General features: G+C 45.1%; 1 protein-coding gene across 7 annotated transcripts in view; it reads left to right on the top strand.

Moving 5' to 3' along the window:
- Positions 1-27,507, top strand: part of TNRC6C (trinucleotide repeat containing adaptor 6C) — a 578,100-nt gene that overhangs the window by 458,514 nt on the left and 92,079 nt on the right. For all 7 annotated transcript variants that reach the window (XM_054047763.1, XM_054047761.1, XM_054047759.1 and 4 more), the window contains one exon: positions 23,539-23,871. In XM_054047763.1, coding sequence (XP_053903738.1) covers positions 23,539-23,871 — 333 coding nt within the window. The remainder of the gene's footprint in view (positions 1-23,538; positions 23,872-27,507) is intronic.

The raw sequence follows: 27,507 nt of genomic DNA, 5'->3' as shown, positions 1-27,507 counted from the left end.
AGTGAGGCATTGGCATTGTATAATCAAAAATTCTTTTCACATACAATAGTTTGTAGTGGAGCTGCTGTGTTTAATAGATGCTGTAAATAAATCCTGTCACAGTAGAAGCCAAGAATGCATTTCTGGTTTTAACTATTCCTGTTCCAGAACGCCTTTAAAAAAAAATAAAAAACGGTATTAGAAATGCCAGTTTGGGCAACTGGGGGCCATGGGTGTAGAATTCTGTAGCATAGTGGAATGTTAATGATCCTGCTAGAAATCAGTATTTTGTGGCTTAACCAGTTTCTGTCATTTATTCATATTCTTTCCTTATGTCACAGAAATGTACCTAAAAATTGTTGTACTAATTGAAATCTGGTAGACTGATCCTATTCATTACATCAATACAATGGTTTATAATACTTTTTGTATAGTTGGGCTTCCTCAGAGATTGTAATCATTAAAAAGCATATGCAGTAATTATTGGATTTGTGTGTAAAATTGGATTAAGACATTTAGATACCAGTTAGTAGTGAGTAATTATTGCTAGCAAGCAATTTTTTAGTATCTGAAGATTTTAGTATGTAGTAGAACAGTGGTTCTTCTTTGAGTGCTTGCTCATATTGATTCCAATTAGGTGTGCGCGCGCTGCGTGCACGATCATCGGAGAAATTTTCTACCCTAGCAATATCCGGTGGGTCGGCTGTGGAGCCCCCTGGAGTGGCGCCTTCATGGCGCTGGATATATACCCCAGCCGACCCAGCGCCCCCTCAGTTCCTTCTTACTGCCCCGACGGTCGTTGGAACTGTGGAGCACGGCATAGCTGTTCTCCACTCTCCCTAGCTTATCCTGTAATTCTTATAGATAGTTGTAGTTATAGTTGTAGTATATTCTTAGATTGTTGTTGTTAGTTGATTATTTTAAATAGTTGTAAATAGTGGGGGTTAAGGGGATATTTCTCCCCCCTTTTCCCCCAGCGCATAGCTGGGCTCATGCCCAAGGCTCCTGGCTTTAAGCCGTGCGCGTCCTGTGCTAAGCCTATGCCAACGGGACATCCGCACGACTCGTGTCTGAAGTGTTTAGGAGAGTCCCACCAGACAGATAAGTGCAAAATCTGTAAGGCTTTCAGACCCAGGACTAAAAAGGAGCGGGACTTTAGACTCAAGCAGCTCCTCATGGAGGCGGCACTTAGCCCAGATCCTCCCTCGGCATGCCAAGTTCCAGCACCGAGCGCCTCGGTGCGCAGCGCCCCGGCGGCACCTACCGGTACCACACCACAAGCAGACACAGATAAGGCCTCACGGCACCGTCCTCCCTCAGCACTGCGTCCGCCACAAGCACCTCGGCGCCATTCCCTGTCTCCGGGACATAAGAGACCCCGCAAGACACAGGAGGCTGCTGTCCTACAGGCACCGGCTCCCCCGGTACCGGTGGTAGAGCCGCGTCCACCTTTAGAGCGCCATAAGACGCAAGTATCTTCTACACCGTTGACTCCGGCACTGAGGGTAGGGCCGTTGAGTCCGGTGTGGACTGGCTCACTGCCTCGGCCCGTGGTGCAGCCCTGTCTTCCATCTACTCCGGAGACCTTTGCGACGGGAAAAGACCTCATCGCTCTCACGGAGCCGGCGCTGTCTCAACCCGTGGCACCGCCCGCTCTTCGGACTGTGCAATCCAGGGGTAAGCCTGCCCTGGTACGCCCGCCGTCTCCGAGTGTGGACTCGTGGCACCTCTCCAGGTCTCGAAGCAGGTCACGATGCCGCTCGCAGTCCCGGTGCCGACTTCCACCCCGGCACCGGTCGTACTCGCGGCCTAGGTCTTCTTCATGGCACCGATCGACGTCTCGGCACCATCAGGACCATCGGTACCGGTCCGAATCTAGACGTAGTTCTTGGCACCGGTACAAGCGCCGCTCCAGTTCGAGGGGCCACTCCCGGCACCACGTCTACAGGCGGTCGTCTTCATCTCGGTCCAGATACGGATCTCGGCACCGATCTTGATCACGGTACCGCTCACCGGCACCACACAGGGACCGCTCGCCTACGGACCAGCACCGATCGGCACTGTACCGGACCGAGCCGATGCAGCCGCGTTCTGCACCGCCCTGACCCTTGAGATCAGCGTCTCGCTCATCCAACGGGGCTTCACGATCAGCATACCCTCCCCAGGGTTAGGCTGCTGCTGACTTGGGTCAGTGGCAGGAGGGGGCAGAGGACCCCGCGCAGAACCCTATGCATTGGTCTTTCTGGACCCCATGGGCGTATCACCAGGCACAAGGGGCTCCGCCATCGGCCTCTCGCTCGGCACAATCCGAGCCCAGAGTCCCGGAGGCCACCATCTCCCGTCCTCCCCCAGGGGGCATGGAGGCTCCCGTGCCTACACCACCTCAGGCCCTAGACCCCGGGGCAGGAGATCCTCTGCTTCAGGGACCCTTAGAACCGGACAGTCACTTGGACCACTTTCCCCCCGAGGCATCCTCCTCATCTTCCCCGGATGAGGCGGTGACGGGCACAACAGCCTCAGGCCCGCCCCCAATAGATTTTCGTGCCCACCAAGACCTATTACATAGGGTGGCACGTAACATGGACCTCCAGGCGGAGGAGATAGTAGAGGTGCAAGACCAGGTGGTGAGCATCCTGTCGGCTGATGCCCCATCCCGAGTGGCATTACCACTGATTCGTACGATTCAGGCTAATGCCACTACCATATGGCAAACCCCTGCCTCCATTCCACCCACTGCCAGAGGGGTAGAGAGAAAGTACCCTCCAAGGGCCATGAATACTTATACACGCACCCTCCACCGTGTTCACTAGTCGTGTCCTCGGTGAACGCAAGAGAGTGTCATGGCCAGCAGGCGGCAGCGCCCAAATCGAAGGACGCTAAACGCTTCGATTTGTTCGGGCGTAAGGTGTACTTGGTGGGGGGTCTGCAGCTCAGAGCCGCGAACCAACAGGCGCTCTTGAGCCGCTACAGTTACAACTCATGGAACTCCATGGGTAAATTCAAAGAGTTGGTTCCCCAGGACTCAAGGGAGGAGTTCGGGGCCTTAGTGGAGGAAGGTAAGAAGGTGGCTAGGACCTCCTTACAAGCCTCCCTGGACATAGCGGACTCGGCCGCCAGGACACTAGCATCTGGCCTAGCCATGCAACGCATCTCCTGGCTCCAGGTTTCAGGCTTACCGCCAGTACTGCAGCAGACCCTGCACGATCTACCGTTCGAGGGCCAGGGGTTATTCTCGGACAAGACGGACTCTCGATTGCAGAGCCTCAAGGATTCGAGAACCATCATGCGCTCCCTGGGGATGCATGTCCCAGGGCCCCAGTGCAGACCCTTTAGGCCCAGCTGCAAAGGTTCTACCCTCCCCCGCCTCATCCGAGACAAGACTTTGCCAGAAGGCGGGGACGAGGCGGTAGACAAAGGTCGACCGGCCCTCAACCCGGTCAGAACCAGGGCCTGCCTAGGCCAGCTTCAGGTCCTAGACAAAACTTTTGAAGTTGCACTTGAGGACGGCGCCCCAGCCACTACCCAGGATCCATCTCCCTCCTTTCGGGATCGCCTCTCCCGTTTCCACCGTGCTTGGTCCCTTATAACCTTGGACCGCTGGGTCCTTCGCACGGTGGAGAGGGGATACGCTCTCCAATTTTCTTCGTTCCCCCCCTCGCACCCCCTCCCCGTCCCTCTTCAGGGACCCTTCTCACGAGCATCTCCTTACACAGGAGGTTTTTGGCCTCCTCTCTATGGGGCCCATAGAGGAGGTTCCCCCAGAGTTAAGGGGCTGGGGGTTCTACTCTCGCTACTTCCTGATCCCCAAAGCAAAAGGGGGTCTACGTCCCATTTTAGACTTACGTGGACTCAACAAATTCATAGTAAAGTTGAAGTTCCGCATGGTCTCCTTGGGGACCATCATCCCTTCCCTGGATCCTGGAGACTGGTTCGCCGCCCTCGACATGAAGGACGCATATTTTCATATAGCAATTTACCCCCCCCCCCCCCCCCCCGGCGCTTCCTTCGATTTGTAGTAAACAAGGTGCACTACCAATTTGCCGTCCTTCCTTTCGGCTTGTCCGCGGCTCTGAGAGTGTTCACCAAATGTATGGCTGTCATGGCAGCATACCTTCGTCGACAAAGGATACAGGTGTTCCCATATCTAGACGACTGGCTGGTGCGCGGCTGCACCAGGGAGCAAGTTCAAGCTCACGTCCAGATAATACTGCAAGCATTCCACGAGTTAGGCATTCTACTCAACAAAGAAAAGTCCACTCTGGAGCCAACCCAGAGAATAGAGTTTATCGAGGCAGTCTTAGACTCCAGACTCGCCCGATCTCTTCTACCAGACAATCGGTTTCACACCATCACAGGCATCATCGGAGAGCTCCAGGTCTTCCCAATTACCACAATAAGGAGGTGCCTCGGCCTGTTGGGACACATGGCCTCTTGCACTTACGTAACCAGGCATGCCAGACTTCGGCTTCGCCCACTTAAGGCCTGGGTATTGTCGGTGTACCGTCCTTATCAGGACAACCTGAACATGGTGGTCATGGTACCGAACTCGGTCCTGACCCCTCTCACCTGGTGGCTGGATCACAAGGCGGTTGGAGCAGGAATGCTGTTTCACGCCCCACAACCGTCCGTGCACCTGGTCACGGACGCTTCATCTCTCGGTTGGGGCGCTCAACTCGGAGAGCACCACACCCAGGGCCTGTGGACCACATCCCAATTAGCTCTGCACATCAGTGTTCGAGAGCTGATGGCCGTGCGTCTAGCCTGTCAGGCATTTCTTGGTCTCCTGCACGGCTGTTGCGTGTCAGTCCTCACAGACAACGCCACGGTCGTGTTCTACATCAACAAGCAAGGAGGAGCCCAGTCGTATCTCCTATGCCAAGAGGCCATTCGCCTGTGGGAGTTCTGCATTGCCCACTCGATACATCTCATGGCATCGTTCTTCCCTGGAGTCCAGAACACTCTAGTGGACCGTCTCAGCAGATCCTTCCAGATGCACGAGTGGTCGATTTGCCCAGACATCATCAATTCCATCTTCCAGAGGTGAGGATTTCCCCAGGTAGACCTGTTCGCATCTCGAGCCAACAGGAAGTGCCACGTGTTCTGCTCCCTACAAGGACGATCTCCGGGCTCCCTGTCAGACGCTTTCCTTCTGATGTGGAAAGACCAGCTGTTCTACGCTTTTCCTCCATTCCTACTGGTCCACAGTGTACTGCTCAAGCTACGCAGAGACGAGGCACGTCTTATTCTAGTCGCTCCAGCTTGGCCAAGACAGCATTGGTACACCACGCTTCTGGAGCTATCGGTTCAAACTCCGATCACGCTTCCCTTGTGCCCAGACCTGATCTCTCAGGACCACGGCCGACTCGGTCACCTCGACCTGCAATCGCTCCACCTCACAGCGTGGATGCTCCATGGTTAAATCGGACAGAGCTACAATGCTCACAACCCGTGCAACAGATTCTGCTGGGAAGTAGAAAGCCCTCTGCACGGACCACTTACTTAGCCAAGTGGAAACGGTTCTCCTGTTGGTGCGCGCAGCGGGCTACGCCCCCCTTGCAGGCGTCAATTCCCTTTATACTCGAATATCTCCTATCCCTGAAACAGCAGGGCTTGGCGATATGTTCAATCAGGGTTCACCTGGCCGCTATATCGGCATTCCACCCAGGAGAACTCGCTTCCTCGGTCTTCTCTAACCCGGTGGTCGTTAGATTCCTCAAGGGCTTAGACCAGATGTACCCACAGCAACACCAACCCGTTCCAGCGTGGGATCTTAACCTGGTTCTCTCCAAGCTCACAGGGCCCCCGTTCGAGCCATTGGCTACCTGCTCACTCCTGTACCTATCTTGGAAGACAGCTTATGTCTGAGCCTCCATACACAGTTTTCCATAAAGACAAGGTGCAGCTTCACTCCCACCCTGCCTTTCTTCCCAAGGTAGTTTCACCTTCTCATGTGACCCAGGATATATTTCTCCCGGTCTTCCATCCTAAGCCGCACGCCACCTGTCAAGACCAGCGTATGCATTCCTTGGACGTACGCAGGCCCTGGCTTTCTATATTGAACGTACAAAGCCGTTTAGGAAGACGACACAGCTCTTCGTTGCAGTGGCCGACCGGATGAAAGGCCTACCGGTCTCCTCCCAACATCTCTCCTCTTGGATCATGTCCTGCATTCATGCTTGCTACGACCTGGCCAGTGCCCCGACACCGCGCCTCACCGCCCACTCCACGAGGGCTCAAGCCTCTTCGACTGCCTTCCTGGCTCGAGTCCCGATCCAGAACATTTGTAGAGCTGCGGTTTGGTCATCGGTCCACACCTTCGCCGCTCACTATGCACTGGTACAGCAGTCCAGAGACGATGCTGCATTCGGATCAGCGGTTTTGCACACAGTGATGTCTCACTCCGACCCCACCGCATAGGTAAGGCTTGGTAGTCACCTAATTGGAATCGATATGAGCAAGCACTCGAAGAAGAAAAAATGGTTACTCACCTTTGTAACTGTTGTTATTCGAGATGTGTTGCTCATATCCATTCCAAACCCGCCCCCCGTCCCCACTATCGGAGTAGCCAGCAAGAAGGGACTGAGGGGGCGCTGGGTCAGCTGGGGTATATATCCAGCGCCATGAAGGCGCCACTCCAGGGGGCTCCACAGCCGACCCACCGGTTGTTGCTAGAGTAGAAAATTTCTCCGACGATCGTGCACGCGGTGTGTGCACACCTAATTGGAATGGATATGAGCAACACATCTCGAAGAACAACAATTACAAAGGTGAGTAACCATTTTTTCTCAAACTTTTTTTCATGGACAACTTGAAAATTGCTGAGGGTTTTGGCGGACCACTTAATGAACTTTCCAAATGTTGTTTGTACTGTTAGCTAACTATTGTAAAGTGCTTTGGATAAAAGCGCTATATTAAAAAAAAAAAAATAGTAGTAGTAGTAATTGTATTTTGTTCTACAAATAAAAGCACACAACTCATATTTTAATATCCGTAATCTTACCTTCTATTGCGATGGATGTGCTCTCTCTCCCCCACCATGGCCGCCATAGAGCTGAGGCTGGGAAGGAGGGGTGGGGTCTCTCCCTCTCTCTCCAACCACAACAGCCTCTGAGCTGGGGCAGGGAGGAGGGCCGTCTCTCTCCGGTATCTGCAGCCCTGGAGCTGGAGAAAGTTGCCTCTTTCTCTGGCTGCTGCAGACCTGCACATCCCAAATTCCCCCCACCCCCTCTTCTCACCGCACTGCCCCCTCCCATCAACCCCGTATTTCTCTCTTCCCCCCCCTTCCCCCCCCCCCCCCCCCAGGACACCACCTCACCTTACATGTGCGTCTTCTCCAGGTTCTAGGCACCTAATTAGTGGAGCCACTAATTAGGTGAGTGGCCCTTCATTCTCTCGTGCGGCTTCCCAGGTGCGAACCTTAGAGGGAACTATCTGTGGACCACCTGAATGGAGCTCACGGACCACAATTTGAGTACCTCTGTAGTAGAAAATACATCTACATCACATAAATCTAAAGTGCTGGCAATATTTTCTTGTATTTTTTAAAAACATGCTTGTTTTTGTGTTTGACAGAATTCTTCCATTTATCTCTTCAATGAAGTTTTAAAATTAAGTTATTTAAGAGCACAGTATTACAGATTATCAGTTAAAAAAACCCCAATATATTACTTTAGAAAAGATGGCTTGTGGTGGTATAAATGACATCATGAAAAGGCTAGACTTAATTTTCTGTATTTCAAACAGTTGATCAAATGACAACAGCTGTGAAAGTATAATACCTTCCAGTGAAAGGTTTGACAGGCAGCTTCTTCTGGTGCTGGCAAGGTCTCTCTATAGATTGGCTCTTGGGGCTGATTAAATGTATGGTGCAACAATGCTTCCATGTCCTAGTCAGCCTCCACTGACCACAAACATTGCCATGTTGTATGAAAAAGAATGCTCTCTGGTATGCTTTCAGCCTAAGGTTTGCTAAAATAATATGCCTTTGTACATTGTTGGTACATTTTGCAAAGAACATCCATCATTTCAAAAATATGCCTGTTGGATCAAGGAAGGTGCTTTCAAGCTCTTGACAGTTTTTACGGTAGTTATGAGGTTTGCTGCAGTACATGAAGAATTAGCAAAGCTAATGAAGTTACAGCAGCAGGCATTTTCCCACAATGCAGTAGCAAATCAGCATTGCTGCTTAGATGCTGCGGAAGACTGCTCTACTGAATAGTATGTTGAGAGTTTTTGAAGAGCTTGTTACAATTTGTAGTCATTTTAAAAATACATTCTCCAAATAATTATTGCTGCATTTGATACCCAAAATGAAGTGTTCCATACTCATACCCTGAAATGTAGATCTTGTACAGAATTTTGGAGTTAAGCCATTTTCTAGATCCTTCATATGCCTTGCTTTAATTAATTAATTAAATGTTTGTCTTCCAAATGCCATGATTACTATGTTCATCTATTTTTTGGAAGGATGTTAATTTTATTGTTTAAATATTACTTTTTGTTACTAGTTTAAAAGATAGAGATATTTTGACATTCAAAATAAAAAGCACTTTTATGTTTTGTAAAATTATTAAGTATTAATTTATGGAAATACTTTCATTCTAAAACAGAAGCATGATTGATCCCTCCATTCCCTTTTTTCGTTATATGTGCTGCCAGGACTTTCATAGTTATAGGCAAACATTGTTTGTAAAACCAAAATTAGGCAGCTGCTGCTATAGCTTATTTATTTAAAATTCTTGGTTAAGAATTCATTTAAAGCAATCATTTTCATGTCGATTATTCTGTGCTATTAGTAGTTATATGTATCAAATATTATTTCTGTCAAATGTATATGCACGTACTTATAAATATCAGATGCTATGGTTTCTATATAGTGTTTACCCCTGAGAATATGCTGCTTTTCCAAATCAAAAATCCATCTTGCCATTTCACATTTTAAACAATGCAAATTTCAAATAACTATTGTTCTTTGGGAAAATCTGTGGGGCTGGGGTGGGCATCTGATTTCTTGCCATCATGACCAATGTTGGGGTTAGTTCTGCCAAAGAAACTTCCTTTTGGGGTGCATCCACACTAGAAAAAAAATCTGTTGTTGGTTTGTTTTTAAACCACGTGGTAAAATCCTAGTGAGGACAGGGCAGTGTGTCATTTTAACACATGGGTAGGTCAAGGTAGACAATAGGCCCTTCCTTAGTTACCATGTGTTAGTTAGCACATGGTATCTCCACCCTCCCTTCACCATACACACGCTTTTTTCATAGTGAAGACAATGTCTACTCCTTGTCTACACTGCCACTTTACAGCGCTGAAACTTTCTCACTCGGGTGTGAATGAACACACTCCTGAGCGATTCAAGTTTCAGCACTATAAAGTCGCAGTGTAGACAGAGTACCAGCACTGGGAGCAGTTCTCCCAGCGCTGGTAGCTACTACCCTCGTGGGGGTGGGTTTTTTACAGCTCTGGGAGAGCTCTCTCCCAGCACTGATGCCGCGACTACACAGCCATGTTAAAGGGCTGCTGCTCTTAGAGTAGTTTCAAGAGTACTGAGTGAGCCAGGAGCCCTAATCTCTGCTCTGCCCTTGCATCATTTTTTGGCCTTGGGCAAAGTCATTTAGAGCTTGATTTTCAGAGGAGTTAAGAACCTGCAGTTTCCACAGGAGTTCTGAGCACTCAGCCACCTGTGAAAATCAGGTTCTTAACCTTTCTGTGTCTGGTCCTCATTTGTATAAAATGGGAATACTTACATTCCTCTCAGGGGTACTATAAGGGATTAGTTAATTTGTACAGAACTTTGAAATTAATAATATAGTAAATGTTAGGGTTACCATACGTCCGGATTTTCCCGGACATGTCCGGCTTTTGGGGGCTCAAATCCCCGTCCGGGGGGAAATCCCCAAAAGCCGGGCATGTCCGGGAAAATCGGGAGGGCTGGGTGGTGCTCGGCCGGGGCCGGCGGTGCGGGGCCGGGGGCATGGTGCCGGGCCGGGGTCCGGGCTGGGAGCCGGGCCGGCCGGGCCGGCGGGGAGCCGGGGTCCGGCAGTGCTGGGCGGGCCGGGGGTGGTGGGCCGGGGCCGGCACCCCAGGGCCCGAGCCGACCCAGGCTGGAGCCGCCGGGGGGGCTAGCCTGGGCTGCGCCTCCTCCCCCCCACACCCTCCTTACCTGCTTCAGGCTTCCCGCGAATCAAATGTTAGCGGGAAGCAGGGGAGGGGGCGGAGACTTTGGGGAGGGGGCGGGGTTGGGGAGGGGGTATGGGCGGGGCTGGGGGCGGGGGCGGGGGCCGTGGAGTGTCCTCCATTTGGAGGTACAGAATATGGTAACCCTAGTAAATGTTCTTTTGAGTCATCTCAATAACCAACACTAGGCAGCTTAACAGATCAGTTTGAAAAGACAAGCATTTAGATACAAGTTCTGAGTACAGGTATGTCTTAAATGATGTAGCCTTCTCAAAGGCAGGATGGCAGGTGGAAGTACTGTGACCTTCTTCATATTCTCTGTATAGTACGTTAGATAGCTGCCTGTACAGTGTCTATTGTTAACAAGTAGAAGCTATGCTTTTTCTAACAGTACTTCTGCAAAGAGCTTGCCTGAAAGTCATTTCCTCAGGGACTACAGTCAAGTGAAAGAACCAATTTAATTCATACTGTACACTGTAAGCTTCTTAAAGGTCAGCTAAAATGGCAAAATCTACAGTAAAGTAGTGAGATGCATTAAAACAAAATGAGAATATTTTGGATCATGTGGGAAACTTGATGAAACTAAAAACGATTTATGCTGTAAAAACAAAAGCATTTGCATATAAGTGATTAATGTGTTTTTTAATTCATATTTGAAGATGCATTATTCTATTTTTCATAGGTTTCTCTTTCCCCATAAAATTTTCAGTTGCAGGATCTGAGAGTGTTGGTTTTTAAAATGGACTTTTGCATTTTAGAAAAGGCAAGAGTTTTTTTTCCTGTACATTGACATTTATTTAGAAATTATTAATACATTTCCTTTATGTTCTAGTTTATTTTTTATTTTAGAAATAAGTTTATATAAAATTATCCAGACTCCAAAATGAAATGTAGATTAATTGTTTAAAAGTTACTTAGATTGTACGTTCTTTGTGGCAGGTACTGTCTTGTTATGTATTTGCACAGCACCAGTGGGGTCCTGGTCCATGACTGGGGCTACTTGGTGTTATGATAATATCTATATAGTCAGATTCTGGAATTGTCACTCTGTCTCTCTTTGAAGCGTTATTGGATACGAGCTTGCCAAGCCAGTTTGTCGGTGCCTCATAAGTGAAGTGCATAGCCCTCAGACCTCTATCAAATCTGGTCAGAGGGCAGTCGTCAGTGAACAATGTCTGTTTGAGTCAGTGTGGCATGTTAGAAAACAGTTACAAGCATGGTCAGAGTTCTTTCTGTTTAGAATGTCACTACGTTGAATCATTGCTGGTATTCATGGTGTGTAACTATCTGGCTTTCTAGTTCTCAGTCATTTTCAGCTTTTTTTATATACAACTTTACAAGTTGCTCTCATGCGACAGCACGGGCTTTCAGCTGCTAGTAAATAATAGTGAGGAGTGGAGTTTTGATGATTCCTATCACTTTTCAAACATATTAACTTATTTTACATATGCGAAAGCAGCACTTAGTTATTGAAACTGCTCTCAAAACTCTTATGACACCTAAACACTGTTTACACTGTAGGGTTGCCAGTGTAGGGTTGTCCTGTATTATAAGGGGAACCCCTTATTTAAATGAAAAATTGCCTGTCCCAGATTAATTCAGTACAGGATGCCTTTTATCCTGTATTTCGTCCTCTGCCTGCTCCTTCCCCTTTTGTGGGCACATATATATGTGCTGAGGATGAAACAGCCAGAGTTCATTGGCTGCGTCTTCCATCATTAAAAAAATTCTGATTGGTTGGCCTGTACAATAGGAGGCAGGGCTATAGGGGTTGCTGTCAGTCAGGAAGGCTCTCTATACTGAAGGCAAGGTAGCTGCTCTTAACTGAGTCAGGAGGCAGCAGCACAGGACCCGGTTGCACGGGGAGCTGGGGTGAAGGGAAGTTGGGTTGAAGGAATGTGGCTACTGCATAGTGGGACAGAGCAACAGTTGTCAGGGCAGATTTCTTGGTTCTAGTGCCAGGCAGAGGGCTAAGCCCTCCCCCTGACACATCCCATCTGTGCTGCCCTCCTTTTTTCTCGTCCCCAGTCCCCAAAACCCTGGTCATTAGGGACATCTGAGGTCTGACCTGTATTTTTAAATGCAGCGTTTTCAACCCTAGTTTACAATATGGATGCATAACAGACTTTCCAAGGATGGCTAAAGCCAAAAGCCAAAACACAGGGGCTGATCATGGGAATGGGCTGGCTGTGAAGTGTCTAGGTTCAATTTTAAGCAAACCATGATTTTGCAGTTTAGTCAACATTTTTCTGATTAACCAAAAGAAATTTTCTGCCTGTTCTGCAGAGGCTGCCCAATGACTTCACTGAATCAGTGCATTTCCCAGCTACAAGCCACAACCTCTCCTTAGCTAATATCACTCTCTTGGTCTTACTCTGGTCCTCAGCATCCTATTCCTCCATCAGAGTGGAGGTTGCAGCTATGAGCCCCTTCCTAGTAGACTTTACACTATTAAGGATTCTGTGCCAGTCTTTGTTGGCGGAATCTGGTGCAGTTGGGTGAGTTTTGGCCTCATTACTTCAGGTAAGATTAGTATGTGTGATTGTCAGATATAAATCTGGAGTACAGGATTTAGATGCACAGCAAGACTGGGATATGCTCAAATGACTGATATAAATAAATAAAAAGATTTGGTTAAAGACAACCAGAAAACAAAGGCTTAGTATGTCTACATAATAAGCTTTTGGATAATTTTTGAAGTAGCTTTTCCTGAATTATTAGATTAAAAATGTGTAAAATTACTTACGGTTCAAAGCATCATGGCTGTAAACAATGTGATGGTTATATATTTATGTGGAATCTCACCAAACATTAGGAGAAGTGACTAAACTTAAAAGACAATGGGCCAATCAGACATACACAATGGCTTATAACTAGGGTTGGAAGGATTAGATTTTTATCATAATGTCAGTTTCACTGTACAAACACAAACTGATGAAAAAATATTGCGATTGATTATCAAAATTTACAGATAGGCAAAGTAGGAAAAATGCTTCTTGAGAACTTAGTTTGATTTAAGAAAATCTACTTTGTATATTTTGACATGTGGTTGTGTTTTACTGGTTATAATTTTTTGAATCTGTGTTTACTATCATTAAATAATTGTCTGACTCGCTATAATTTCCACAACTATGAACATTTAAATCTATAAAAAGCTGAAAAATGCTTAAAATAAACATAGCTACTATCCATTGAAATGATAAAAAAAAAAAAAAAAAATTGAATTCGGCAAAGCCTGCTTATAATTCAAAGTCTAAATGAGTACTCTATCCCAAGAGTAAATTGCCCCCGCTAAAGAGAGGACTGTCTTATCAGCTGTACAGAAGAGAGATTTGTTATAGTAACTGTGAAATAAATGGCTCAAAGATTGGCAATGCATTTTTCCCACACAGAGGATACTGAGAATTTTTCATGATTTTGAGAATTTAGTATTATGCTTACTTAACTGGTATTTATTAGGGGAAGTTTTGTCTTTGATTTAAATTTAGAAACTGGTAATCAAGGAGGAGATAAAAGTGGGGATAGCCCTAAAAACCACAAGTGAAACTGATTTAGTGATTTAAATCTAAAAGATTTGTGGAGAGCAGTAAAGTTTATATATAAGGATTATATTCTATGAATCTATTATTTATTTAGTATTTTATTTCTATGTATGTACATTTATTTCTGAAGTATATAAGATATATTCAGATAAATCTTTTCTGACTATCCTATGAACTACTCAGTACATTTATAGAAGCTAGTGCTCTTTCTATAGTGCTGTCATACTGTGCCTTGGTCTATCCATCTGATGCCCAGAAAATGTAAGATAACACAAACATTGGAGAATCAGTACTTCTCTTTCAAAAGGCAAAATCTTTATCACCCAAATTGAAGATGCTCTTAGCAGGTTAATACTAATTCAACAAATCCACATTCACTTGTACTGCATGGAAAACATCTATTTTGGATCAACTCTGCAATTTAAATAGAATATCTCTCCTATTGTAGTCAGCAAGGAAAAAAGGTCTCTGCTACTATTCATGATATGAAAAAAACTAATTTGGTATTGTCAATACATATATTGTTGTTGATTATCCTTACAGCCATTCCCTTCTGTGTGCCTGCAAAATATCTTCAAAAGTGCAAAATATGATGTATGGCTTTTGTATAGAAAATGGGGTAGTGAATTTAAACTTAATCCTATGACTAGAAATGTTTTTTGGACTACTATATTTAGGGTACTATTAGACTACTATTTAGAAAAATGTCCTTGACTTAGAACTAGGCATAGAGAAACAACTGTTGATTTTTGTAAAACATTGGATATGTTGTTATGAACTATGTGCTCTTAGTTATGAATTAGTAGAGTGATTGGAAAACTTGGCATTTTTGTATGAAAGTGCAAAAAAAAAAAAAATCCAGAGAAATGTGCTCTGTGTTACATAGAATACATGTAATTTATTCTTTCCAACCAAATGAAATAACTGAATAAATCCATCTTATTCATGTGTTTAAAACAGACCTCATAATTTAAAACATATTCTAATTATGTATGCATGATCAGTTTCTAAACAAACTGCACGTGCATACACATGAATGCAGACACTTACATAGTATGTGCAAGTACATCTTAAAATGGAATCCAGAGTTATTTATTTGGTAACTTTAAAAAAATAGTGAGCTGATTTATTCCCTTGAAATTGCTTTTCAGCCAAAACACACACACACTCTGTCGCTCTCTCTTACTTCGCTTCACTGATAGCAGCAGAAGGTTATTTAACAGTATTCTGAAATTAAGTATTAAAGCAAAACACTGCTGCATCTGTATCTTACTCTGACCATTATGGGTAAAACAGTGGTAGAATAGTCTGTATAATTTTTCATCTTTGTAATTTAATTCCTTGGTTATGGAGAATAGTAAAGCAATTTTATTTTAAGATACCTTATATTTGCTTTATTTTGATTTTGTTTTATTTATTGTTTTAGTACAGCCTTACTTCACCAGGGATCTAGCTTTGACCTAAACTCAATTAAAAATCCAGGAAACTTTTCCAGTCACACACAGTTTAGAGAGTTAAAGTGAAATGAATGTTTCGTCTGCATTTCCCAAGTATACATTCCGGAGTTATTTTTATATATATATGAATTTCAGTGAATATTTAAGGCTCATTTTATCCTATAGTAGGAGATGAACACTGGTGGGCGCATGAGCATGCGCAGCTCATTTCCACAATGCTGGGTGAAGGGCAGCATGTACATGAGGCAGAATTGAGTTTTTGATGTGCTCAGTTACAAAGATACATGAGATGATATTAATTGGTGTGTACATGGGTCTATGTTATGGTTTTGATCCAATTTATAAATTGTATTTAAGCATCATTTTATATTTTTAGCTATCATAAGAGTTATTGTATATATTTAAGCATGTATTAAAGTTTGAGGAGGCCACATTTTTTCTTTGAGTAGTGTCCCTGTGGTGCTCCACTCTAGATGTATCTGCGTCCCTGTGCCTCAGATTGGACATTTTAGGTAGCAGTGTTTGTTCAGTCTGCACATGCACTTTCTCTGTCTTGTTTCTTGCCTCGAGGCTATCTAGCGCTGCACAGGCAAACGATCCTCAGTTTCTTCTCAACCGCCCTTGGCCTGCAACGGACCATTAGCAGAATCTGAGAGATGATTAATTTCTAAACTTCATTTTAGTTTACAGAATAGCTAGTAGGGTTTGTTATCTAGATTAATACTATTCCCTTTCCCTTTTCTTTTATTCTAAAACATTTTTTGTAGCTTTCGAAAACAGTTATCTCAGTCTCCTTGCTGATTTTGTTATCTTCTCCCCTTTGGGGGTGCAGAACGAACCCCAAGAAAGGGCATGCCCAGCTCCCCTGGGTTTAAATACTGTCTCTCCTGCAGAGAAGCTATTCTGGTCAGTGACAGCCATTCATGCTGCAATTGCTGCTTAGGAGAATTCCATATACCACCAAAGGGTACTTTGTGACTGAAATAGAAATAGAGGACAAAAAAAAAGATGTGAACTGAAGCTCAGATTCCTTATGATGAAAAATTTACTTGACCAGCCTCTGACCCAGGACTTCTCCGGAGCAACAATCCTTGACGTGACCATCAACATCCACAGGACATTAAACTCCAGTGGATTCAAAGAAGAAATCTGCTGATTCCTTTCATAAAACCTCAAAAAAGAGGGTTACAAGCCCCCAGACTGAAGAATTGACCAGGAAAAAGAGATGCATACAAAATGGGAAACGACTGCCTAGGAAGGAGTACTGCAGAAAGGGATCTGGGAGTCCTAGTTGATACAAGCTAAATATGAGTCAACAGTGTAATGCTGTTGCAAAAAAAGCAAACATCATTCTGGGATGTATTAGCAGGCGTATTGTAAGCAAGACATGAGAAGTAAGTCTTCCACTCTACTCCGCACTGGTTAGGCCTCAACTAGAGTATTGTGTCCAGTTCTGGGTGCCACATTTCAGGAAATATGTGGACAAATTGGAGAAAGTCCAGAGAAGAGCAACAAAAATTATTAAAGGTCTAGAAAACATGACCTATGAGGGAAGATTGAAAAAAATTGGGTTTGTTTAGTCTGGAGAAGAAGACTGAGAGACGACATAACAGTTTTCAAGTACATAAAAGATTGTTACAAGGAAAAGGGAGAAAAATTGTTCTTCTTAACCTCTGAGGATAGGACAAGAAGCAATGGGCTTAAATTGCAACAAGTGTGGGTTAGGTTGGACATTACGAAAAACTTCCTGTCAGAGTGGTTAAGCACTGGAATAAATTGCCTAGGGAGGTGGTGGAATCTCTATCGTTGGGGATTTTTAAGAGCAGGTTGGACAAACACCAGGGATGGTCTAGATAATACTTAGTCCTGACTTGAGTGCAGTTTAGGATTGTGAATTATCAGGCCCTGATGGCAAAATATAATCAATATCAATTAGTGAAGTTCAGTGCCTTTGTTGAAGATGTCTCAAATGATCAAAGAGAGCAGTTCCAAGCCATCAGTGCTGAGGGCCAGCTTGTGGCAAGGACAGTTCTATAGACCACATTAGACACTGCAGATACAGCTGCCCGTGCCATATCAACTGTGGTAGTAATGAGGAGAGCTTCATGGCTTCACCTTTCAGGCCTCCAAAGAGAAGTCCAAATGACTGTGGAAGACCTTCCATTAGAAGGATCCATACTCTTTGAGGAAAAAACATGCTTCACTCCACACACTAAAGGGCTCAAGAGGCCACATTACATTCCTTGGGGATCTACATGCCTGCACAGAAAATAAAGTACAGCAAATCACAGGCATCACCAAGATCCCGGCTGGCCCAGTTCCCTCCACTCCAGAGACACCACAAATCCCAGAGGAAAAGACAATAGATAAAAAACAAAAGCTAACAGCTCCCCCACCCCCAAACTTCAACTGTACAGCCCTCAATGTCGAAACATCAATTTTGAGACATTGGTCGAGGCCCCGAACTCTCACTATCACTATCAATTGCTGCAAAACTCGAGTTATCTACATCCTTTTGGACTCTGCCTTGTTCTTTTTAGATAAAACTGGGAAAAGATAACATCAGACAAGTGGGTACTGGAGATCATCTCCAGTGGTTATTTAATCCACTTTACCTCCCTCCCTCCTACACATCTTCCCTGCCCGTCCCTCTTCAGAAACCCTTTTCATGAGTGCCTGTTACGTCAGGACATAAATCATCTCATAAACTTTGGTCATGTAGAACCAGTTCCAAATCAACATAGAGGGAAGGGTTTCTACACCAAATACTTCCTGATACCCAAAAAGAATGGAGGAAGGAGACCCATTCTGGATCTGAGATCACTAAACAAATACATAAAGGCACAAAGATTCAAGCTGGTTACATTAGCAATAATAATTCCATCTCTGGACAAGAGAGACTGGTTCTTGACCTATAAGATGCTTATTTTCATATTGCAGTTCAACCAATCCCACAGGAGGTTCCTGAGAGTCACCTCGAGTCAAGACCATTTTCAGTAAAGGGTACTTCCATTTGACCAATCGCCTGCACCCAGAGTGTTCTCAAAGGTCCTATCAGTGGTAGTGTCCCATCTTCTCAAATTAGGAATCCTGATGTATCTGTATCTAGATGGGTGTCTACTTAAGGCAGAATCCTTTGATGAACCCCTGTTAGCCACACAAAAGACTATAGATGTATTCATGCAGGTGGGACTACAACTGACACTCAGAAATACACTGGAGTCGGAGTCAAACATCTAGAATTCATAGGAGCCTATCTAAATGTGTCAAGTATCAGAGGGATAGCCGTGTTAGTCTGGATCTGTAAAAAGCAACAGAGTCCTGTGGCACCTTTAAGACTAAGAAGTACAGACAGATATCATCTTCCTTGCTAAATGCAAACGGATGGACAGCATACCAAATGGACTGAAGGTGAAAAATCCATTGCTATCTACATACTGCACAGATCACAGTGAGAGATTATGCCATACGCTATCAAAGAAACTGAGGAACCACCTGATCAGTATCCTATACAGCAGGCCTGCACAACATGCGGCCCGCGTGGGCTCATTGTGCGGCCTGCGGGGGTTGAGTAGATGAGCTCACTGTGTGGCCCGCGGGGAGGGTGAGTAGGCAAGCGGCGGGTGAGGGAGGGGGGCTAAATAGGCGAGCAGGCGGGCAGTGACAGAGAATGAGTAGGCAAGCCGGGCGGGTGGGGGGCTGAGGAGGCAAGCGAGCAGGCAGAGGCGGGGGGTGAGTAGGCGAGCCGGGGGGCGGGGCTGAGGAGGCGAGTGGTGAATTGGTGGCTGACCTGTTCTACTGATCTGGTCTGGCTCCCATCCCCTCTCCCAGGGCCGGCTCCAGGCACCAGCAAAACAAGCAGGTGCTTGGGGCAGCACATTTCTAGGGGCGGCATTCTGGCGCCGGCTATCATAGGTGCTGACTCCGGGGTATGGGGAAAAAGTCCCCTCGCTGTCCCAGCTCGCCTCCGCCTGCTCCCCTGAGCGCGCCGCCACCACTCCGCTTCTCCCCCCTCCCTCCCAGGCTTGCCACGTGTGAAACCGCTATTTCACGCAGCAAGGCTGGGAGGGAGGAGAAGCTGAGCGGCGGGCGCTCGGGGGAGGTGGTGGTGGTGGAGCAGAGGTGAGCTGGAGCGGGGAGCGGTTCCTCTAACCTCCCCATTACTTCCTGCGCCCCCCCCACCCTAGCTCACCTCTGCTCTGCCTGCTCCCCTGAACGCGCTTAGCCTGAGAGGGAGGGGGGAGATGCGGAGTGGCGGCATGCCCGGGGGAGCAGGCGGAGTGGAGGTGAGCTAGGGCAGGAGGTCACAGGGGGTGGGGGGGACGCCCTGCAGGAAGCAGTGAGGGGGGAGAAATGCAGCACTCCAGGAGAGCAGGCACTGCTGGGGATTTGGGGAAGGGGTTCAGAAGGGGTGGAGTTGGGGTGGGGCCGGGGGCAGAGGAGCATGAAAAAGAAAGGGGAGGCGGCCAAAATTTTTTTTGCTTGGGGCGGCAGAAATCCTAGAGCTGGCCCTGCCCTCTCCCAGGGTTGCAGCTGTCTGGAGGTGCCTGCCTTCCTCATTCCCACCTCATTCATTCAACAGGGCAATCGATTACAAAGTGGGGGGAAGATCTTATTCTACTTTTAGCAAAAAGACATTTTTCTTTTACCTTAATTATACTACCTTAGGGGCCCGTATAACATATTACCGAAGTTCAATACTGCTGTTTTGGTGGGGCGGTGCTGGGGAAGGAGAGTTTGTTTCCACGGGGCAGGTGGCGCGGGGGCAGGGGGGGTTCGGCAGCACTGGGGGGGTTGTTTCTGTGGGGCAGGCGGTGCTGGGGGGGTTTGGGGGGGTTTTGACCCTCAGCTGTTTTCTTTGGAGTAATATGGCCCTCGCCTGCACGAGTTGTGCAGGCCTGCTATACAGCAAACAGGAAAACATAAAAAAAGAGTTCCCCAACCTGGAGACTTTCATTAATAACCAACCCTCCACATAAATGGACTTCACTAAAATAAGACAGGAGATCTATACTACCCACTTCACCTCTCTACAAAGGAAAAAGGACCATAAGCTGTCTAAACTCCTACCTGCCACATGGGGCCACAACAGTGGTACCCCTAACTCACCCAGCAATATCGTCAATTTATCCAGCTACACACTCAACCCAGCAGAAGAGTCTGTTCTATCTCGGGGACTCTCTTTTTGCTCCAGCACCCCCATGAACATGATACAGTTCTGTGGTGGTCTGGAAGCCTACTTCAGCCGCCTCCGACTTTCAAGATAACACTGAACAGTGCACTGATACGCAGATACCCTCCCACCAGCAACACAGGAAGAAGAACTCCACATGGACTCCTCCTGAGGGTCGAAATGACAATCTGGACCTATACATAGAATGCTTTCGCCGACGTGCACAGGCAGAAATTGTGGAAAAACAACATCGCCTGCCTCATAACCTAAGTCGTGCAGAACGCAATGCCATCCACAGCCTAAATTTTTTATACATTTGTTAGTCTTAAAGGTGCCACAGGAGACTCTGTTGCCTTTTATCTAAATGTGGTGAAGGCCAAAGCCTTTCTCCCGCTACACAAGTTCAACACCCTAAATATCTTAATCGATGACATTCAGATCAGCCCCCAGACATTGGCCAGAAATTGCCTTCAGCTACTACTGGGGCACATGGCAGTAAACACCTTTATAATAAGTCACATAAGGCTCCACACTCATTGCCTTTAGGTATGGCTCCAAACGGTATACACACCAAACAGAGACAGATTGAATAAACTGCTGTCAATGCCCTTGATGGTCAAAGACTCTCTCAAATGGTGGAAAGATCCGCAGAATGTCTGCACAGGGATCCCCTTCACTTAGCCGCCTCCAACATCAATACTGCCAACAGACTCAGCTTTACTGGGCTGGGGAGCTCAACTAGACAATCACATGGTCCAAGGCAAATGTTTCCTCTTAGAATCAACACTACATATCAACCTGTTGTAGCTCAAAGTCAGGAATGCTTGTTGACATTTCCTATCATTGATCAAGGATAAATGTATAAAAGTCATGACAGACAACATAGCATGTATGTTCTACATACTCCACCAGGGAGGAGTGAGATCACCATCCCTTTGCGTAGAGGCAGTGAAACTATGGAATTAGTGCATTTGGCACAGCGTCGTCATAGCAGCCTTCCTGCTGGCTGTGCAGAATACCACAGTGGACACCCTCAGCAGGACATTCTCGCAGGAACATGAATGGGAAGTGGACCCTGTTGTTCTCCACAATGTATTTTGGCATTGGAGAGTCCCAAAAATAGACTTATTTGCCATGACCAGAAACAAAAAATGTTCCTAGTACTGCTCCAGAGCCTGTCTAGGACACCATTTGCTATGAGATGCCTTCCTCTTTCACTGCAACACAGATCTCCTTTATGCCTTTCCTCTAATTCCTCTCATATTGAAGGTCCTGCTCAAGATAAGAAAAGAAAGAACAAAAGTTATTCTCATAGTTCGCACATGGCCAACACAAACGTGGTTCTCATGCCTTACTCAGTTAGCAATGTGCCCGCCAATAACTTTTCAGTCCCTTCCTCACCTCTTCTCTCAGAATGCGGGACAGATCTGCCATCTCAACTCACAGGTTCTCCGACTCAAGGTATGGTTCCTCAGTGGTTCGAAAACATGGAAAGTTCCTGTTCAGAGTATGTGAAATAGGTGTTATTCCATAGCAGAAAAATAACTCGTCACTTGTATATGCAGAAGTGGAAAAGATTCCAAAGCTGGTGTGACTCAAAACATGTTACCCCCCATATCCTCTCCCCTCCTGCTAGTACTAGACTACATCCTAGATCTAAAAAAGTCAGGATTATCTCTAAGTTCAATAAAGGTACACCTCATAGCCGTAACAGCTTTTCATCAGAAGATAGACGGCTACTCTGAATTTACTCATCCTACAATGAAAAGATTCCTCAAGGATATGGGTAACCTCTTACAAATCGGGTGTCCTACACCAACGTGGGGCCTTAACTTGGTTTTCAAGTGCCTTACAAAGCCTCCTTTTGAACCCATGGCCACATGCTCAGTTATGCATCTGTCTATGAAAACGGCATTCCTAGTAGCCATCACCTTGGCTTGGAGAATCAGGGGAATAGAGGCTCTAATTGCACACCCGCCCTTCACAATTTTTTTTCAGGGATAGGGTTACACTGACACCACATAAACCAACTTACTTACCGCCCAACCTTCTTTCCAAAGCCACACTGTGCCAAGAGAGAAGCAACATTACATAAACTCAATGTCAGGAGAGCTTCGGCATTCTATTTGGTTAGAACAATGATTTTCAGAAAATCTGCTCAACTATTCCTTTTGATTGCAGAGAGGTCCAAAGGATCCTCAATCCCGAAACAGAGACTCTAGGCGGATATCGAACTGCATTACCTACTGCTATTGTACCTGCAATCTTCAACTTCTGTCTGGAGTTCAAACTCATTCCACAAGATCTGTTTCCATTTCATTAAAAACGTCCCCATCGCAGAAATATGCAGAGCAGCAACTTGGGCTACTACTGGGGCACATCTGCTCATACTTTTGCAGAACGTTATGCAATCACTTATGACTCAGCATCAGATGCTGTGTTTCGCTCCACAGTATTATCATCAGTGATAAACTTGGCTCTGAAGTTCCACCCTTCCATAAGGGGTAATGTTGTACAGTCATCTACAGTGGAGCACCCATAGGGACGCTATTTGAAGAAGAGGTTACTCACCTTGTGCTGTAACTGTGGTTCTTCGAGATGTGTGTCCCTATGGGTGTTCCACGACCCACCCTCCTCCCCTCTACTTTGGAGCTCTTAATAAGTGTCTTTGCAGTAGAAAGGAACTGAGAATAGATGGTTTGCCCACGCAGTGCTAGATAGCCTCGAGGCAAGGCACAAGACAGGGATAGCACACGTGCGGGCCAAATGGACACTGCTACCTAAAATCTCTGATCGGAGATGCAGGGATATGGATACACCTACAGTAGAGCACCCATAGGAGGGCACATCTTGAAGAACCACAGTTACTGCACAAGGTGGGTAACCTCTTCATCTTGTAAAGTAATTTTGGTATTACCCTGTTTATTCCTGTGTTTGTTGCTTCAGGATTGTTGGGAAAAGCACTGGTCAATTTTATACTATTATCCCTCCTAACAGAAACTTTGATAAAACTGTTTATTCCTAAAATAAATGTTGACATTTTGCTCCATAGAAGTTTCTTTATAAATTTTGCATATAATTATTGTATATAGTTTACTTTGCATTTCTAAAAGAAAGATTACATTTTATAATTTCTTTTACCCACTCATTTTGACGAAATTATCTTTAATTCTTCCTTGGATTAAACTATTATTTGTTTCATTTTATACAGTGCCAGAACCTATTAAGACCAGTTTAAGCCAGCCCCAGCCTGCCGGTACCGGTACCAGTACTTCCACCAGCACTATTACCAACAGCAGCAATGGCAAGCGTGCATCTGCTAATGGACAGCAGCCAGCTGCATCCCGTTACCTGCCTCGTGAGGTGCCTCCACGCTTCCGCCAGCAAGAACAGAAGCAGCTCTTAAAGAGAGGTCAGCCACTGCCTACCGGGACTCTGACTGGCGCAAGCCCACCACAAGGTACAGGACAAGCAGGGGCAAGTCCTCCTCCACAGCTAGGAGCAGGTGGACAGCATCATCCCAGTAAGACCCAAACCCAAACAGGTAAGATGTTCACATCTAATGGGGACACTGCAAACTCATTCTTTATGTAATTATGCCTTTTACCATTGGTAATTAGTGACTATGATCAAAACTACTCTAAGAAATACCAAGTATTATATGTGGCAATGACAGTATTGTAAGTTGAACATGTGCAATTTCTTTCTTCCTTAGAGAACATGAAAGAAGATGCATTAGCAACTTTATGGTTCAGGGTTCAAATTCAGAAATGTTTATATGTGCCAAAATTTAAAAAATCTTTTGTTCAGCAATCATTACCAACTGTTTTCCTGTTCTCAGTATGATGAATCTTACTGAAAATCTTACTATGAGAAAGGGAAGGGAGATATGAAATCTGAATCTTAAAATATATTATTTTTTGTTGGTATCACTGGTAAAAATCTTCATGTTATGTGAATAGATTTCTGTTTCTGCAGGAAGCAGGGCCTCATTGTGCTAGATGTTTTATGCACAGCCTAAGATTCTTGCACAGGCAACCTTAATTTGGGAATTTCCTATGTGTTGAGTGCTTGACTTTGCAACCGTAATGTTCTTTAAGATAGCTTTTGCGTGTAGGTTAAAAACAGGTAAATTTCACATTTGCTGTACTGCAATTTTTTGGTACATTTACTTGCTCTTGTGCTTCCTGATAAGCCACATGGTAAGAAACAAAAATCATAGGAAAACTAAATGAATACCTTGGACCTTCCTGCAAAGTCACCATGTTCACTTCAGATGAAAGCATGAAGGGTACCTACTTTCCTACCTATTGGGACTAGTGTGTGAGAGGTTGGTCTCTCATCCACCTTCCCTCTTCTCTTTCTTCCTCCGCTCTAGCTACTGGTGAGGACGTAAGAGGCAATTTTGCTTCTCCCTTCCCACTCCCTGTTAGAGATTCTGTAAATCTCTTTCTCACAGTGGTGATCCATTCGTTCAGCATCTCTGATGGATACCTGTCACTCTGTTTTCCACTGTGCCTGTTACATATATATGTCAGACAAAGCAGGGTGCATTCTTGTGTGAGGTATTTGTCTTACTCTGAAAAGGTAAGCAGAGTGGGACAGACCTGGTCCCCACTTGAAAGTTAGGTCGTCCTAGCTACATTGCTCAGGACTGTAAAAATTGTATGCCCTGTGCAACATAGGATAACCTAACGCCTCTGTAGACACACTTAGATTGATGGAAGAATGATTCCATCGACCTAGCTACTGCCTCTGAGAGGTGGATGCACCTAAATCAACAGAAACACCCCTTTCGTTGATGTAGGAAGCATCTATGCTAGAGCAGCATAGCTCCAGTGCCATATCTGTGCAGCTGTTGTGTAGACCCTCACAGTGTTGTCAACATTTGAGATAGTATCATGAATGTTACTATTGCGGCCTGATTTAATTTTGTCCAAACTGCCTGTGGTTTCGCCGTTTGGATGCTCATGGCCATTTTGCTGTAACCGTAGCTGTAGCTGCTGCCTGCAGTACAGTAGTACTCCTACACATACTGAACATGGCAGAGCCCTGGAGCAGACAGAGCAGAACAGTGTTGCCAGCTCTGATGGTCTTATTGCAAGTCTGACAACATTTGGTGTTTTCCTTAAACTCTGAGTTTCTGGGGGTATTTAATTAGATTAGAATCTCAACCTTTATTTTAAAAAAAGGAATATGTTTCTAGTTCTTATGGTTGGGGAGAAAAAAATTGAAAATGTGACCTGAGTGTTTCCCAAAAGGCACAAAACCCAAAAGGCAAATAAAAAGAACCTGAGATTGAATTGAATTTATTTTAAATTTCATGGTTTTGCGGGTTCTGACTCTCATTTGGGCATTTGTCTTTGGTGGTACTAGAAGTAGCCCATTCCCACCAAGCTCAAAAGCAAGATCCTCACCCTGTCCTTTTCCCCAGTCACATTGCAGGAGGGAGGGAACTAACAGAGTTAAGGTAGGAAGCCCCTTCCTCCATAGACTAGAGAGAGAGGACAGGTGCTGGAGCCTGCCAGGGGGCAGTGTAGCTCTTGGGGGCTAAAGGAGCCGATCAAAGTGGGAATCAAAGGAGCGAAGCAGACTGGGGTCTGGGACAAAGAAGATATGCAGGGGAGCCTCAGCCTGTATTTGTATGCACTTTTTTACTCTGTAATTGTCACACCCATATTTGGGGACGGCAGGGGGAATTAGATTAAAACCTGATTTATTCTTTTCAAAAAAATCTCATGGTGGTTTTTTGGGGTCCCTACTCAAGATTTTTGAACTCTTAGGCTATGGTCATGTCATGCAAGTTGTATGACTGTAAAAGCACCAAACTTCTTAACCATACTTTTTGTTGCAAATTAATTATGAAAGTCAATTAACTTAAGGTTTTTGACAGAAATCGTTTAGGTAGGAGACTAAGTTGTTGAGGTATTTCTGTCCAAAGTACCCCGTGATTGTATTGAAAAAGATATCGGAGGCAACTGCTATATGTTAGACCACAGGAAATGGTAAATGCTACAAGGTTTATGCAGTTGCTCTTGTCCAATATCAAACTAAAAAGAACAAACTCAGAGTAGCTAGGAGTCAGAAAGTACTCTCAGAACAATTTGTTAAATGTGTTCAGTAAGCAGACACAGTTGAATTTCTGGGGAAGTTTCACAGTTACATACTTGAGAAGAAATAACTCAATTATTTTTGTCTTGTTTTTGTTTTGTACATTCTCTGTCCTAAGATGATGATGTTCCAGAAATACAAAAATAAGGAATTGAGTCACTCCTTAGCAAATATTAATTTATCCTGAGTAATGTGGAAGTCTTTTTGAATTTGAAGTCTCTTTGAAGTTTTATTTATTGGAGCTCATGTTGCTAAAATACCATTTTGAGATAAGTTTTCAATATTTTTTTGCTGTTTAAGTTTGAAAACTGAATAGATCAGTTAGTTTTTAGTTCTTTTTTTCTTCCTTTCACATTTGCTGTTAATATGGAGGTGCTTGTGAATTGTCAGATTACATCATCATTTCACATCAAATAAGTTTTTATTGTTTGAATTTTTCTTCTGTTATAATGAAAAAAAGGATCAAGGAAAACTTAAGAAACACAGTAAAAGTTATTTAGGAATTGTCACAACAGATATAGTTACTACACATTGTTTTTCTTCTGCCAACCGACATAGGCCAGTTTCTTTCACTTACTATATGGCCTGCAGAAGTCATAGCTATTTCTCTCATGAATGACACATTTTTACCTGCTTATGCAATATACACCTGTGGCTAGTTGGAAAGACCTGTCTTGCATAATTACAATCTTTCATGTTCAAAGTTAGCCTTGTTTCATAACCGTGTTGTGCTGTGGATGGGATGTTTTCATTTGGTTTTCTAAAAATGTGTTAGTACAAGTGTTCTAAACTCATTTAAGAAAACAATTCAATTTCCCAGTGCCAACTGAGACTTTTCCAAGCCATATGGCCAAACGCTATTTAATACTCATCCCTACCCAACATCCTCTTCATACTTAGAAAAAGCCTGGAAAAACATAAGCCTTGCAGCATTCTCTGTAAGTTGTCATATCTCCTTTCTGGAAGTCCAAAGAGAGAAATTATTTCCAGAATCAAGTCGTCTCACCAAGAATGCCATTCTTTTTGGGTTGTCATAGACACTGTGCAGCTGGATAGGCTGTAAAGAAAA

Source organism: Malaclemys terrapin, chromosome 13 (genome assembly GCF_027887155.1).
Source record: "Malaclemys terrapin pileata isolate rMalTer1 chromosome 13, rMalTer1.hap1, whole genome shotgun sequence".
Classification (NCBI taxonomy): Eukaryota; Metazoa; Chordata; order Testudines; family Emydidae; genus Malaclemys; species Malaclemys terrapin.
Note: the sequence above shows the minus strand (reverse complement) of the source record. Positions and strands in the feature narration are given on the sequence as shown.